The following is a 15172-nucleotide window of genomic DNA, read 5'->3' on the forward strand; positions in this document are numbered from 1 at the left end:
GATAAAAGATTTTTAACTTGGTGATGATGATGATTTTGTGGTTATTTCACCACCAAACCAATGGATGATAGTACCGGATAGTAAGACTGGGCTTAAACACTGAGGGAAAGAGTCCATCTCAACACAGCTGCTGTAACCATTGTCTTCAAGGAGTTTCTGAGTTATTTTAATCCAGGGCAGAGATTCAGGTAAGAAGCTGCAATATGTGCATGAACAGTTGTTGTAGTTCCAGTGTGTTGTGGCACACACTGTTCTTTTTCCCCAGCCTTCATGGTTAATGTCCTTTCTGCTGGTTTGTCTTGGGTGAAACAGCAGAAAACAGATCCAAACTTTTCTTGAAAATTTAGGACTTTAAATGGGCCGAGACAGAAGCCAAAAGGGGCGACCAGCACAGCAGCTCTTCCCAGTGACGCCTTCAAGCCCCTTCAGATAAGCACAGTACAGAAACGCTGGAGAATGTTTTACGGTTGAAACGGGCATCGAAGAAACACTTTTCTATCCTATTTGAATATTTGTTCTTTCCTATTTTGTTGAATTTTACTTAGGTACTTGTATATATGTTTGTTAGCATTTAGCAATACTGAAGCACGGATGACCAACACTCTAAACTGTCCCTGAACACATCTCTTGAAAGCTTTTGTTTCAGACAGAAAGGCCTTGAATCTACTTTACTGGCTTAACTATGTGTACATAAAATGCCGCTCTAGCTGAGGCTGCTTGGACTTTAATTGGTGTGTGTGTGTGTGTGCAGTATCAACCTCTCAGCAGCAGCTTAAATCACACACCAGTCACACAAATGTCACCGATTGCTGATTGGCAGGACTCTCTTCCAGTTTGACACTGTTCACTCCAAGAGTGTGAGTTGGACTCTGCTTTCACACAAAGAGCAGTAGATATCAATAAAAAGTGGCTTTAAATCTGTGCAAAAATTGGATTTAGAATTCTTGTACTTTTTCTGTTACAAAACAAAAACACACGGTGACACATGATATGAGTGTTTCCATCCTACATATGCTAATTTCATCTGATTTAATTGGGCATGAGTTTTTATGCCGGATGCCCTTCCTGTCACAACCCTCCCATTTTTATTTATGTGTAGTCTGGACCGGTGGCTGGGCAGGGCAGTGGGGTGGGATTCAAACCCGCGTCCTTCTCTATCCCAACCCGATGCTCTGCCCCCTCTACCACACTGATTGAATTAGGTATTGAAATACAAATGATTGATGAATTCAAATTTTAATTTATAGTAAATGAATTGTTATATTCATTAACGGGAAAATAATCTAAAGATTAATTGAAATAATAATCGTTAGGTGCAGCTGTGATGTGTATAATTATGTGCTGTTGTGGATTAAGTCACCTGTCAGTACATAAAGTGGTTCACTATCTGCAACATTACAGACATTTGCACACTGATGCATGAATAATTTAAAAGTCCACTAATGTCATGCAGTATGTTTCTGCATGAGTACTTTGATTTTTAATACTAATGATTGTTTTACCTCTCATTTCTCTTAGTCCTTCAGAAAGATCAGCACTACATGGGTCTTCACTGAGTTCAGTAATATACATAAAATCACATTAGAGGAGAAGGCCCATGGGTTCTCCCACAACTCAGCGATGACAGAATCTTTACACTTTATTAATTCACCACATGAATTTTATCTCCGCACACATTTTTGCCAAAGTGAAAAGATAATTTATGCTCATTTAAAGCTGAAAAATACAGAAGACCAAATGCCACAGAGAAAACAGAGAATAATGGAGGGAAGTGCCAAAGCAGAGGAGCAGTGATATGACACAGTCAGATACCATCGCATCACAGCGAGTGAGCGGAGTGTCTGTGTGAAGCAGCGTGGTGAGTTCAGGGACAGTTCCACTGTTAATGGAGGAAAAAGTCACATCCGAACTAAGACTGCAGAGACTGAAGAGGAACAATCGCAGGAGTAAAAAGTGTCATTTGTCAGCTCTTCTACTAGTAAGAACATGACAATGTTGCCTTTTATCTAAAACAACGTCTATTCTACAAGTACTGTTGATTTTACAAGTGATCACAGGACGTCTTTCCTGCTCTAACTGCCCATTTTCTCTCCACATGTTTGAGTAGACGTCATGATCAGGTGTTTGTTTTGGAAAGAAGAGCAAGAAGGTGAGACCATGTGTGCAGCTTAAACATGGAGCGAGTGAAGGGAGAGGGACCAGCACAAATCAGCCTGGACGGCAATAAAAACAGTAAATACAGGCATCAGCTGTTATCACTGGATCTGCAGACAAAGCGAGAGCTGATTGCAGAGCTGAGTCCAGGGCAAAGTTTCAGCTTTTCTGAAGATTCCAATCAGTCTACAGCCATGCAAACAATTGTGAGAGGTTACACTGTCATTTGCAGAGGAAATCAAAGTGTGAAATGGCTAAAGTTGATGTTTAGTTGGTGTTTAGTGTCGGACAAATTGGACCTTTAAAATGATTTTGATGCTCAATGGAAATTCGGGACATCATTAAAGTTATTATATCTCCTGAGGGAAACGTTTAATGTCTGGACAACATTTTTAAAGCAATCTAATCGATATTTGTCAGGCACTCAGGGGGTCAACTACATGAGAAGAATGCGTTTTTCTGGGAAATGGTCTGCACTTATAGAGCGCTTCTTACCTAAATTGGTACCAAAGTGCTTTTCATTCACACTCACACACACACACACACCGATGGGGGAGCTGCAATGCAGCTCAGGAGCAACTAAATTGGGGTTCGGTCTCTTGCTCAAACTTCAACATGTTTCAACATCTTCAACCTCTTTGTGTTATTGCTTCCTGAATGAGTTCATATCTCAGAATATTAAAACCAAGTCAGACTTTTTTGCTGATTACTGCATAAATTACAATTAATGAGCACATTAGTAAAATTGGTTAGATTAAACAAATGATGGTGATTCTGTGAGGACATCAGTGAAAACAGCTGAGAGTCATTAAACTTCCATAAAGACGTCTCGTCTCTGTGTGACGCGGTGACAAGGTGAGTAATGAGGCTGAGCAAACACACACACGCACGCACACACACACCTGCCTCCATACAGGCCTGAGTGTAAACCGGTGTAGTGTGACCAAGAAAAGGCAAAGTAAGGATTCCAAAAGGGCAACGAGAAGATGTTTCCGCTCACTTTCCAAATGTGTCAGGAATGAAAACAATAGACGGAGAGTGAGACAAAAACAGCAAATCGGTGAGATGAAACCATTCGCTGACCTTCACAAGCAAAATGTGCAGCAACAACAACAACACGTTCAGCCGTGAGGCATCAGGTGTGTTTATCCTTCAGTTTTCACACACACACACACAAATTCTACTGAGCCTGCAGAAATGTTACTCTGAGTGGAGAAAAGTCATAGCAGTGCAGCAGCCACAGTCCAAATTCAAGGTCACCTGTGTTCTAGAAGCAATCAAAAGCTCCATCTTCAATATCTGCGATGAGGCACGTGAATCAAAATATGGGGCTGAAACACCACAGCCAACACCACTTGGTACTGCAGCACTGGGCTGCAGGGCTGTGCAAGAGGGTATATTTTGGGACGTCCCCAAAAATGACTTGCATGACAATAAAAAACAGGACCAACTTACTTTTTGTTCTGTTCAGCGTAAAAGATAAAAGAAGAACAAAGCACAGATTTAGGGTGAGATCCTGGATGGATCTGTAGCGTCTACACATGAAAATAAATCTTTGGAAACAAAGAGAACTTCAGGTAACGTTGTTGTTACTGTTCATAACAATTGTCGTTGCTGATGTCAGACACAGATATTAAGCCTTTTTATAATAATCTTGAGAAACAAGAGTATGACTGTAAGTAGCTAGGTCTTAATTTTAGCACAGCAGAGCTGCATTCAGCTTTAATTTTGTCAACGTCAATTAGGTTAAAAAAGCTCTAAAACACCTCTGCTTGCCTGAAGAGGGTAAAGTGGCATCAGGCGCAGTATCAGAGAAGTTTTACCAGTACAAATATGTTTTGTATCTTAAAACAACAAAAAAAAAGTGTCACAAATCACTCTGCAGATGCAGGTGCGAATGCATCTGCATCTGCCATCTTTTAACATTATAAAAACAAAAGTGTCGGCAGGAAACCACATCACTGACTGGTCAAAGGTCACGCATACAAAATAAAATAAATAAAATAAAATGCTCCCCCAAAAATTACACATAATGCAAATACATATTAAAATAATACGACATCGTTCAGAAGGAACTGGTGAATTTCTGCTGAAATATAAATCTGCTGCATTAATGCGCATGCTACACAAACCTGGAGTCAACAGGACACAGACGGGGATAATTGCAGTTAAGACAAAGACTGGAGCGGCTCGTAAAGGAGGAGCCACACATGGCTATGAAACGTCGAGCACAAACCAGAAAACCATACGTTGCCACCCACGCTACAATTAAGATAAACAGAGCGAAGAGTCGACGGATGAGTCACAAACAGCCGTGTGCTCAACAGATGATGAAGGCCTTTGTACACAGCACACAGTGTGACGAACATGAAGATAAGAGTCGCTGCTGCAGCTTACAGCTGCTTACATCTGCCGACGTGGACCCACAGCAGTTTACACAGCTGAGAAACAAGAGCTTTGTTGAGCTGCTGCACTCACGCAACACCTGATATGAATCCTAATCTGGATGTGAAATGATTGGAATAGAGGTCACATTTATCCCCAATTACCTCAAATGACGACCATGAATCTTTGATTCTCACAAACACTCTGAACTGAGGATTTGAGGTGTGACGTCCAATCAGAGAAGTTCTTTAATGAACATGATGAACCTATAAACTGGCTAAACTATCATTAAGCTGCCATTACTGTGAGTGCTGACTACGACGTGCACATAAAAAAAAAAATGTAATTACAAAAATTAAATAACAATCAGCATTATGTAGATGTGAGCAACAGCATGAATGAGATCATACACTGATCCATTTACTCTGTACTGACACCGAACTGCCCGCTGTCATCCATCACTGCTCTAGTTTCATCCTGACACATCAGGAGAGCAGAAATCACCCTCAGGCTGGTGATTCGTCTTCGATGTCATCTCAGCCACCAGAAGACACCTCCGCCCTCTCTGACCAGCTGTCCCCCGCACACAAACACAGGCTGTGTGAAGTCAGACCTGTGTGTTTAGCTTCCACAAACACACACACACACAAAACGTGTCCTGTGTGAGCAAACACAGTTTCACTGGCTTTGAGTGTCTCCTCAAGTATTAGATGAAACACTGTCATGTCACAGTGGAAGACAAGGAGAGACAAAAGCTTGACAAAACATATGAACCAAGGCCTGAGCTGTGTGTGTGTGTGTGTGTGTGTAGACGACACTGCCTGTTTTCCAGGACCTGAGCACACTTTCTCTCCTGTGTGAAGATGAAAGGGGACATGGAGGTGCCAGTGTTTGACCTGTAAGGTCAGTGTGGGCACAACAGGACAATCTGCTGCACAAGACAAACAATGACCTTCTTGTCCTTCTTGTCCTACAGCGTCTACTTTTTTCCGATCACATAGCAAAACTGCTCTTCTGGTCAATAGCACACAGAGAAAAACAATCCAGAATTTCACTGAATAAATTGTGCATCGGTGCGACTGTCCAACAGTCCACTGAGTAACCACGACTGTCATGATGCAAAGCTGTTCTTCTATAATCAGTGAGAAACAGGCAGAATCTTCCGTCACGCAGCATTAGGTCTGATCAGGAGCGACACCAGGTGTGATGAGCCCTCAGAAACGCTCATTTGTTCATGCACAAAGAAAGTGACTCCGACCTTCCACAGATGACTCTAAATGTCACTTGTCACATTTCTTTTATAAGGCTCCAACTCTGCCAAGAGAAATGTTGACAAAGAATCAGTCAGTCATCCGCCTGTGAAGTGCAGATGTGTGTGTGTGTGTGTGTGTGTGTGTGTGGCGCTTAACAGAGTGTCTTTTCATGTCAGAATCTCTCCAGTTGGCACAACATAATCCCAAATGGGTTCTGTGGCTGACACACACACACAAACACACACACACACACACACACACCCCTCTTCTCTCTTGCTACCACTGATGCCAAGTGCTGTGATGCTCTTCTCAAATACCAAAACAATAGCTCAACTGCGGACAGAGATTTGATTTTTAGATGGTGGATGGCCCTGTGTGTTTGTGTGTGTGTGTGTGTGTGTGTGTGTGTGTGTAGATTTACAGTTCCAAGACAATGAACTGTACTGACTGTAATGAGATTTGGTGATTAGATTTAGACCAGATCTTCAGCACCACAAACAGGATAACGTCTCATTTTTAAAACAAGTTGGTACTTTGTAAAACATCTCAAGCTGTGGATGGGGGGGGGGTTAAGCTCCGGGGCCAGAGAGCAACTCATAGCTTCACTCTGTCGTCATCATCATAAGCTTCAATCATAAGAAATCGTTCTGAGTGGGTGTTTGGCACCTCCATCCATACGATGTGGGAGTGCACCTCGGTTTCTTTTGGAACTAGGCTGCCAATAACAGTCCCTAAGGCCTTATGTGTTTTTTTTTGTGCCGAATTAATTAACCTCCTTGGACACTTCCTCACTCTCTCTGCATGGACATATTATGCATGGAACATGCTAGAATGAACGAAGCCTCTAAACAGACTGGAGCTTAATGGAGGTTCTCCACAGAAGCTGGAACTGCCTTTAAGGTGTCTGAATAACTTGCTATTCGTTTGTGTGTATGTGTGTTTTTCATTTGTACGTTCGTGTACGTACGTTTTTATTTCCTCGTGATAAAATAAAAACAAATCATTGAGAGTGAAATTAATTTCCTTCTGCCTAAAGCTTTGCATAAAATTAAAAGAGCAAAAAAGAAAACCTGCTGCCTGCAGGTTTAGTTTACTCCACTGTTGTTACAGGTAAAAATATTAAAAATATTAAAAAGCTGACCTCCTCATGTACACATCATTTTTATTAAGACATTATGTGAACGTGTGTTGCACGAGCTCTTATCAAGTGCTCTTTAAAAGTAACTGGCACCTGTAAATAAGTAGAAGGTGTTAAAAAGCAGAAACACATTACTGCCTCCGAGAAGAAAAACGAGGTGCTTAAATTATTTTTACAACATCTTCTACTGAAGAAATTAAAGCGGTCAAATGACCCGAGTCTATCAAGAGACTTCAGCAGGCATTAAAATGCAGCGTGGAGGAGGAGGAGGTCGTAAAAAGCAGTGTAGTTTTATAGGTGCCCATAAACCGGCAGGAAGAGAAAGCAGATCCCTCGCTTCCATCTTAACGGACCAAAGTCCATCATCTAACGGCAGGAAGAACAAAACAACGGCATTCAGGTGAGCCTCCATGCTCTGCCTCCTAATTTGAGAGACACACCAACGAACTAGGTGCAACAGTTGCAACACGTCACGTCACTATTGTCTTGGCCAAAATATGACAAACTGCAGCTAGACAGCATCTACTTTCAAAACTGTGTGCAAGGAAACATCTCCCCGTCCCAGCAGGTGGCAGTAAGTCTGCATTCCTAATTCATAAAGTCAAAGAAGAAGACAGGACTGGGAGTATGCAAACCATAAATAAAGCAGCCCAAGTTGCTACCAGTGAGTCAGGTGAGCATCTTGCACTTTGCAGATTGATGCAGATTAAGAGGAAACAGTTTTCTTTTAAAGCCCTGAGGTGGTGAATAATGTTAAAATGTAGTTACTGAGCTTCTAAGCAGGTCAGGATTTTACAACTATGTTCTTTACAGAATTAAATATACATGAAGAATCCAGATAACTAAGAAGAGGACTACAGGTTAGAACAGGTGCCTCCTGGCCACAAGTTGAAGTATCAATTCTTCTTCTTCTTATTATTATTATTCTTACTCATAGCACATGACATTCATCAGGACGTGGACTACGAAGTCAAGTCCACCCTGTGATGAAGCTACAGAGCAGCTGCCAAATGGAACCAGTGATGGGAAATGTTCTCAAACTAAAGGATGATCTCTGATGTAGGCATGTGGAGGATTTCTATTTTTTGAGCTGAGAAAGAAAATGATGGTGGAAAAAAAAAGACGGAACAGCGTGTTCCCATTTCTAACATTTGCATTCCAGCAGTAAACACTGTTTTTATTTCTGTTTCCACATAAAAATCCATAAGGCCTCTTTTCGTTTGGTGCGTATGTGTCTTTACTGCTGATGAGCAAACCTTCCTCAAAGCTCAGCTCAGTCATTCCAAGGCCAATTAGGCAGCCAGTAAAATAAAAAAGCTTTATTGACAAGCGCCTCGCTGAGCCTCCCGCTCCCTCCCACTCAGTGACCTGAACGTCCCAGAGATGCAGGCGGGTCATCGCCGCTCAGCACCGAGGAATTATTTATGTCTGTTTGCTGTGTTTATTTCTATTTTTACTGTTTCGCTTCAGCCTATTCATCACTTTAACGCAGACGCCGTGTGGACTTCCCTAATTGACTGCCCAAACAGGGACAATAACTCTCAGCTTCCCCCACAAACAACACATTAGCAGGCGGCAGGACGGAGAAAATATATCTGCAATGCTCTCACACAAATAATGAGAATAAGAAAAAGGGAAATGAAGGAAAGAGTGTAGCTAAACAACGAGAGAGAAAAGCACTGAGCTGAAACAACACAAATTTCCGACTTGACTCACAAAATATACTTTGTTTGATGAGTAAATAATTCACAAAAATCCGGTTACGTAACTTTATACCATCATTTGATTAACAAACAGCTACATCGTAGTCTCCAAATGGGCATCTTGGTGCAGAATGCTCCACTTAGTACTACACCACATCCTGTATTTGTCCACTCTAGACACACTTTTACACAGAAAAAACACTAGGCCATTTTTAGCTTCTGCACAAAAGACGGGCTGGACTGATCCTTTTAACTCGAAGGCCAATTACTTTTTTCCAGGGCTTTCGAACCCTCTCGCTTTTCTTCAAAGTTCACTCAATTGTCCCACTCAGCAGAGACAGTCCTGTGTTTCTCCACATGAGAGAGTGAATCATCATAAAATATTTAGGTTTCTGAGGCTCTGGCTTGATGGATGCTCATCCCTCTGTGCTTTACGAATCACTTTCATTCATCATCTCTTCATTAGCAGTGGATGCTGTGGGTGCGTCATTAGGCCCTGTTAGCATGCAGCTCTGCATCGTGCTGTATGGAACCGCACCATGAAATGCTGCAACACTGACTTTAAAGCAAGAAACAGGACGTCCATGGTAGTCAACAAAGCTTTTTTTACTTCATAAGGGATTTGTTTCCATTACAAAAACCTGCGATGTGACTACAGGCCAGCTGCAAGAGAAGTCAGTACGAAAGTGAGATCTGTGTTTATAACAGAATAAATGACTTGTTCAGATGGACGACTGCAGAAGACATTGAAATGAAAGGCAGACAGGAAGTGGACAGCAGTCAAAGACTGTTCTGCCAATTCACAACTCCACGTTTCCACATGGGTGACACATTTCAGCCACAGTCAAAAGCTGAACACGGGGCTCATCAGCCTGCTCTGTGTCACAGTGAACTATGGCTTTAAATTACATGCGAGTACTACTACACAGATGCAGTTACATGAATAAAAAAACCCTGTTGGAACGTTTGTCCAGTGTCTGCACCTGAAAGCAGCTCACTCAGAGCCAATCACAGGCTGTGGACGCTAACACACGCACACACACACACACACATGCACGCATACACACACACACACGCTTTAGTGCTCATCACTGCACAGTCACGCTGACATAAACTGTTACTGCTCCATCTTTGCCTCCGCCTCTCGCTCGCGTTGTGTTTGATCTCCCAGCCATTATCCAGCCTTGCTCGTCCTTTGGAGGAGTCGGTGTATTTGGAGATCAAAGTGGTGTTTCAGCACCGATGTTCACGCTGACAAACTTCGCTACAACGTGGATCTGTGCTCTTCTCTCTGTTATGAAGCTGCAGCTTTGTGTCTGATAGCATCAGTCTCTTTTACTGCGGCTGACGTTGTGCAGACAGCAGAACACAGGACAGAGAACACTAGTGTTCCTGCTGTGAGTTCAGCTCCTTCATTTCTCATTTGACAATTAATCTCTCTGCAGTGATGAAATGGAGGACGGTGTGTTACATTTGCCCTACTTGACCAAACTCTTCTGATCAAAGCCTCTAGGCACAATGGACTGCTGCCGTCTAGTCCTCGGCTTAAATCGAATTGCATCGTGCACGAAAGACGAACAGCCACAGCCACAGAATTCCTCTGCAGATAAAAGACAGAAGCTGCCTGTCGGCTTCAGCATGAATTTGCACTGCCTCCACATTTCTGTAGTTGCACGTCAGCTTCATTAGCTTCCCGTCATAATTAATGTTGCATGGAGCCTAAAGACGGGTCTCCTGAGGGAAGGGTAAGGCGTCAGCTGGGGAAATGTTAGAGGGTGTTTAAATTCACACAGTGTCAGATAGTGTTACGCTCTGAGTTGTGCTATGAGCCCTGTTGGAGCTCTCAGGTATCACATCTGATTGCATCAGCTCGGCTACTGAACTGCTCCGGACAACAAACGGAAGAAGAAGACGAAGAAAAGGATGCACAGGTAAATGAAAGGACCAAGAACATGTGCTTACTACAGCATTCCGTTTTGTTTTTGTCAGGGTTGGGTGGACGAAATGTTGGGTCAACAGAGACTGGGAAAAAATGTTGATGGAATTTGTCTCCTCTCAAGTCAAGTGGCTCTTACTGTCATTTCACAAGCACATACAGTGTGTGAGGTACACAGTTCCCCCCGGGACCATGGCGCAACGCAAAACCCTCAACTAAGTTAAACTACAACAGCAAACATAAACATAAAGTGCACGTGTGCAAATAGAGCAAAAGGACATTGGATAGTTGTGCAAACAAGACATGGGACATTTATGACACCGGCTAGTCCGGCGGTATGAGTTATATGTAAGCAGTGGTAAAATGTAAACTCTGAGTGAGATGAAAAGAAGAAACTGTGTCCAGTTGCAGTTTAGTTCTTAGCAGCAGTGAAGACAAACGTTCCTTTCTGATAAAGATTAAGTTGGAGCTGCTCCAAATTTATGCTGCCATAGACTTGAGCACCAACCGCGTCCCCATTGCATGTCATTAACTTTGTGCTTTCTTGCTTCTCCCTCTCCATCACGCTCTACCTTTCTGCAGGTGTTTGAAGCTGTGTGTTCACTGTGCTGGAGGGTTTTTCTCCTCACTGTCTCCTTGTGCTGCTCAAAGAGGAATGTGTTGGTTTGTCTCTGTAAAGTTGCCTATAAGTCTCAAAGAGATAGAGTTGAATTCAATTTTTTAGAAATTACGGTCCCCTGCTAACTTGATACAGTTCTAAATTAAAGCCAATTAAGAGTAAAATCTTGTTCACTTAGACATTTTTGCCTGATGAATTTGATTCTAAATAAAGAGTCTGGTCTAAATGAGAATCCCCCATTAAAAAAAACCCACTAGTCAGTTTGTGCTGGTTTGCCTTAGTTTATTCTTTATTTAAACATCGTGGATGCACAAGCATCACGGCGTGTTAATGTGGCTTAGCAGAGTTTTCTCTACATAACCTGATCAGTTATGCTGCAGTAGTGTTTGCATGTCAGGATGTACCCAGGGTTCACTGGTGAGAATTATATAAGTTTGCCTGGGTTCAACATCTCTTCCTGCAAACTGACTTAAGAACTGATCCCACTGATCTCAGTCATGTTCCTAAAAATATATAAAACCATGAGCAGCATCATTTCAAACAGAGAGCTGAAACGGAGCAGGGGTGATGGATGGATGGGAGAAGGGAGGGGGGAGGTTCAGCAAGCACACATGCTGTAACTAAGGGCATCGGCCCAGTGAGCTGGGCCAGATGGACATGAGAAAGATATTTGCCCGAGCCCAGAGTGGTATGGTTATTTATATAGGAAGAACCAAACCCACTCCCATAAAAGAGACAATTAAAGAGAGCAGAGAGGCAGCAGGGGAACGAGCACAGAGAACACAGCTCTGACCTATTTAGCAAATGAACAGCCATAAACAGCAGATCTGAACGTACTGTGCAGCAGACAGCCCGGGCTAAAACAGAGCTAACCACCCCAGCCCTGTAAAAATGCTAATCAAAGCCTGCAGGGTCCAGAATAGCTGTTTAAGTGGGGCAGCCTATTTCAGAATGCTTTTTACATTTTCTGCTCCGCTCCCTCCAGTCCTTGTTACCGCCTGTTTGTGCTCCGTCCCAAATAAATCATTAAAAACCCGGCTCCACAGCTCGCACGCTAGTGTACGGCACAAACTCCACTCGGCTTAGTCTTCAAACCGCAATCAGTACCAAGAAAGAAATGTAAGAGATACAACAAACCTGCTTCGTAAAGGAGAGGAGGTCAACGTGAGGCACAAAATGCCGGAACGTTTCACGAAGAAATATGGTTATTGATCAGCTGCTCAGTACAGGACGGAGGGTGCAGCTTCATCGTGAACACACAGGAGTTCAGACCCTTGATAATTCTTGTGCCATTTTAAGGAATGTGGTTTTTTTGGGTCATCGCATTTCCACAGGAAACATGAGCAGGCAAAAAATAACTAACGTGCAGATTATTTTCTAAAGCCTCTTAAACCTTTGGTTTTGGAAAAAGACGGAAATTCCCTGCAACCCTGCAACACAAGATCGTGTCATATAAAATCTCTTGATTTAAATTGAGAAATTCATTTATTTATAACATGCTGAGCAACGTGTCACAACTCTCTGCCTGCTGATGCCCAAAGCCACGTAAACATGAACCAAGCAGAAATAAATGGGAATCATCCCTTAAGGCCAAACTCGACCAAACCAAATGTTAAAGGGGAACCTCACTGATGGGTGAGGTCCCCCTTTTGATTAACTCATGTTTTCAAAATGGCTGCCGACCAGGAATCCAGGCTTTCTGCGTGCAGAAAGAGAAGTCAGAGGCACCTCCTAGGACAACATCTGCTACAGGAAATGACCACCACACAAAAGACATTTGTATCCCTTCGAACTGGTTGCAAATAGTGGCAGTGTCCACATCTTGGGCCCCGAAAGGCCAACACACATGCACAGAACGAAGGGTAAGAAGTGACCGGCACACTATCATTTCAAGCTCCTTGCACATACTCAACCCACAACAGTTTGGTCTCCTCTGACAGATCAGGGAAGAAAAAGCTTGTATTTTTTTTTACTTTTTACTCAACACACGCTCACACAGAAAACTGCCTCAGCAGAGCAGCTCACACGTGACCAAGTCCAATCAGATGAAATACCAGCAAAACTGGATGAAAATGCTCACAATCCACCTGACAAACCACCGAGAAGAAGCCAAACTTTCACACCGAGTGTTGGTTCCTCACCTGAAGAAGCGGCTGCTCCAGGAGGCTGAGGCCCCACAGCAGGCGGTGGTCCCCCGGGGGTCGGCGGTACAGGCCTTGGCCAGGTTTTAGGTGCAGAGGGGCTGGCCCTCACTACCCCAACGTACTCCACAAACGTCCCCGGAAAGTCTCCCTTCTCCTTGGTCCTCTCGTTGATGCCGTGCAGCCAGCCTTTGGGGCTCCGCTCGTCCCCCTCCTGGCACTCCAACCCGGCCGTCGTCATCGGCGAAGCCTTGGGGACAGTGAGCAGGTCGCCCGGCTGGAGGCTGATGTCATCACCACGCTCCCGCTTGTACTCAAAAAGCGCCCGGTACTGGAACGCGTCAGATGCCATGGCAAGGATGGCTCCCAAGCAAAAGTCACCTGAGATGTGCTGTGTTTAAAGTGAATTCAACACTTTACTGAAATCCCTGAGGCGAAGCTGGAATCCAACCTAAACTTAGAAAACCTGTGACGTCTCCTGAGATCTGCTGCGTCGTACGTTTTTGGATGACACAATGGAAATGATAAAAATCTCATCCCTGAGTTGGAATTCAACGCCTGTTTTGTTCTTACAGCCTCCTGACAAGCAGGTCCCACCGTTGTCACGCAAAAACAGAAGTTCAATGAATCGGAACTCAAGTTTGCTGGGATTTGCTTTAGACCTGCAGATTTGGTTTAATGTCCACAGAGTCCTTGAAGAAATACACGGTATAAATCCAGAGTCAGTGGCAGCTCCCCAGTCTGTGGCCTGCAGGCTGTCGTGATCGGACCAGACAAACTGACCACTGACCACGATGTGCCTGAGCTGGATGGAACAGAGGACTTCTCTACGACGGGGGTGACCTCCAGCCCAATGTTCCTCTGATGTTAACGACAAAGTGTCCAGAGACTACAGTGACTGGGCATCGACACACACACACACACACACACAAACACCTGAGGAAATCCACTGCAGTGCAGAATTTGGCTTGTGATTCGAGCGTCCCGTGTGCACTCTTTAGTGTGAAGTCCTGCTGCTTCACCTTTCTTGTCTGAGCAGCCTCCTGCAAACTTAAAAAGGTTAAAAAGGGTTAATTTGACACTTTTACTACACTCTTTTTTTCTTTTTTGCATTGCCAGTGTAAATACATAGAAATAATCTGTGAATATTATTCTTAACACACAGTGAAATGTCCCTCCCCACAGGACTTTGAGGGGCTTAAAGACAGACACACTGGGTCCCAGCGTGACTAGGCGAATTTCAACTTGAGACAGACAGCGTGCACCGCTGCACTCGCCCTGCGCCAGTCTGCCGTCCCGTGCCCGTAAACGCACCACTTCAACTCACCGCTCAAAGTGCGCTCACTGTCTCTTCTCCTCTGCCGACGCCTCGGTGCGCGAACCCGTCCGCTTCGGAACTGTCCGAACCCCGCGCAGTGAGCCCAGGCATCCGTGACGCCCCGTCAGGATAAATGGATGGCGTGGCCGGTCCGGCAGACAGGCAGCCTGCTCGGTGCTGTGGTGAGCGCCAGTGCTGATGTCAGTAAACCCCTCCCCCCCACCTCCCCCTCCTTCTCCTGCCGTCTGCACATTACGCCAGCGGCGGAGACGGGACGGGACGGCGTGGCGCAGCGCTACCGCAGCTGCTGCAGATCCGTCCGTGACCCGGTTTGCTGATAGTTCTGCTGCGTTTGTAATTTGCAATGAAAGTTGCTGTTTGTGCGCTACAAAGATGAGCGTAGACTGGAAGTGAAGTACTGGCTGGTGAGAAGCTGCAGAGAGCAGATGAGCTGCGTCACGTCACTGTGACCTGCGCGTGTCCCTGCGCCCTAAGGTCGCAGCTTAAAGGGAAGCAACCAAATAA

The 15172-nt window shown here is 44.2% G+C and overlaps 1 protein-coding gene across 3 annotated transcripts in view; it reads right to left on the minus strand.

Annotated features, from left to right (window-relative positions):
* pik3r3b (phosphoinositide-3-kinase, regulatory subunit 3b (gamma)) overlaps positions 1-14876 on the minus strand; it is a 160550-nt gene extending 145674 nt beyond the window's left edge. The window contains exons 1-2 of one of the 3 annotated variants that reach the window (XM_067512668.1): positions 14657-14876; positions 13330-14372 (exon numbers count right to left, since the gene is read on the minus strand). In XM_067512668.1, the coding sequence (XP_067368769.1) occupies positions 13330-13681 (352 nt within the window). In that variant the 5' untranslated portion in view covers positions 13682-14372; positions 14657-14876. Of the gene's footprint in view, positions 1-13329; positions 14380-14656 lie in introns of all 3 variants that reach the window. The other 2 variants (XM_067512667.1, XM_067512669.1) reach the window with 2 other exon arrangements.
* Positions 14877-15172: the final 296 nt, after the last annotated feature.

The sequence above is a fragment of the Channa argus genome, chromosome 8 (assembly GCF_033026475.1).
Source record: "Channa argus isolate prfri chromosome 8, Channa argus male v1.0, whole genome shotgun sequence".
Taxonomy (NCBI): domain Eukaryota; kingdom Metazoa; phylum Chordata; class Actinopteri; order Anabantiformes; family Channidae; genus Channa; species Channa argus.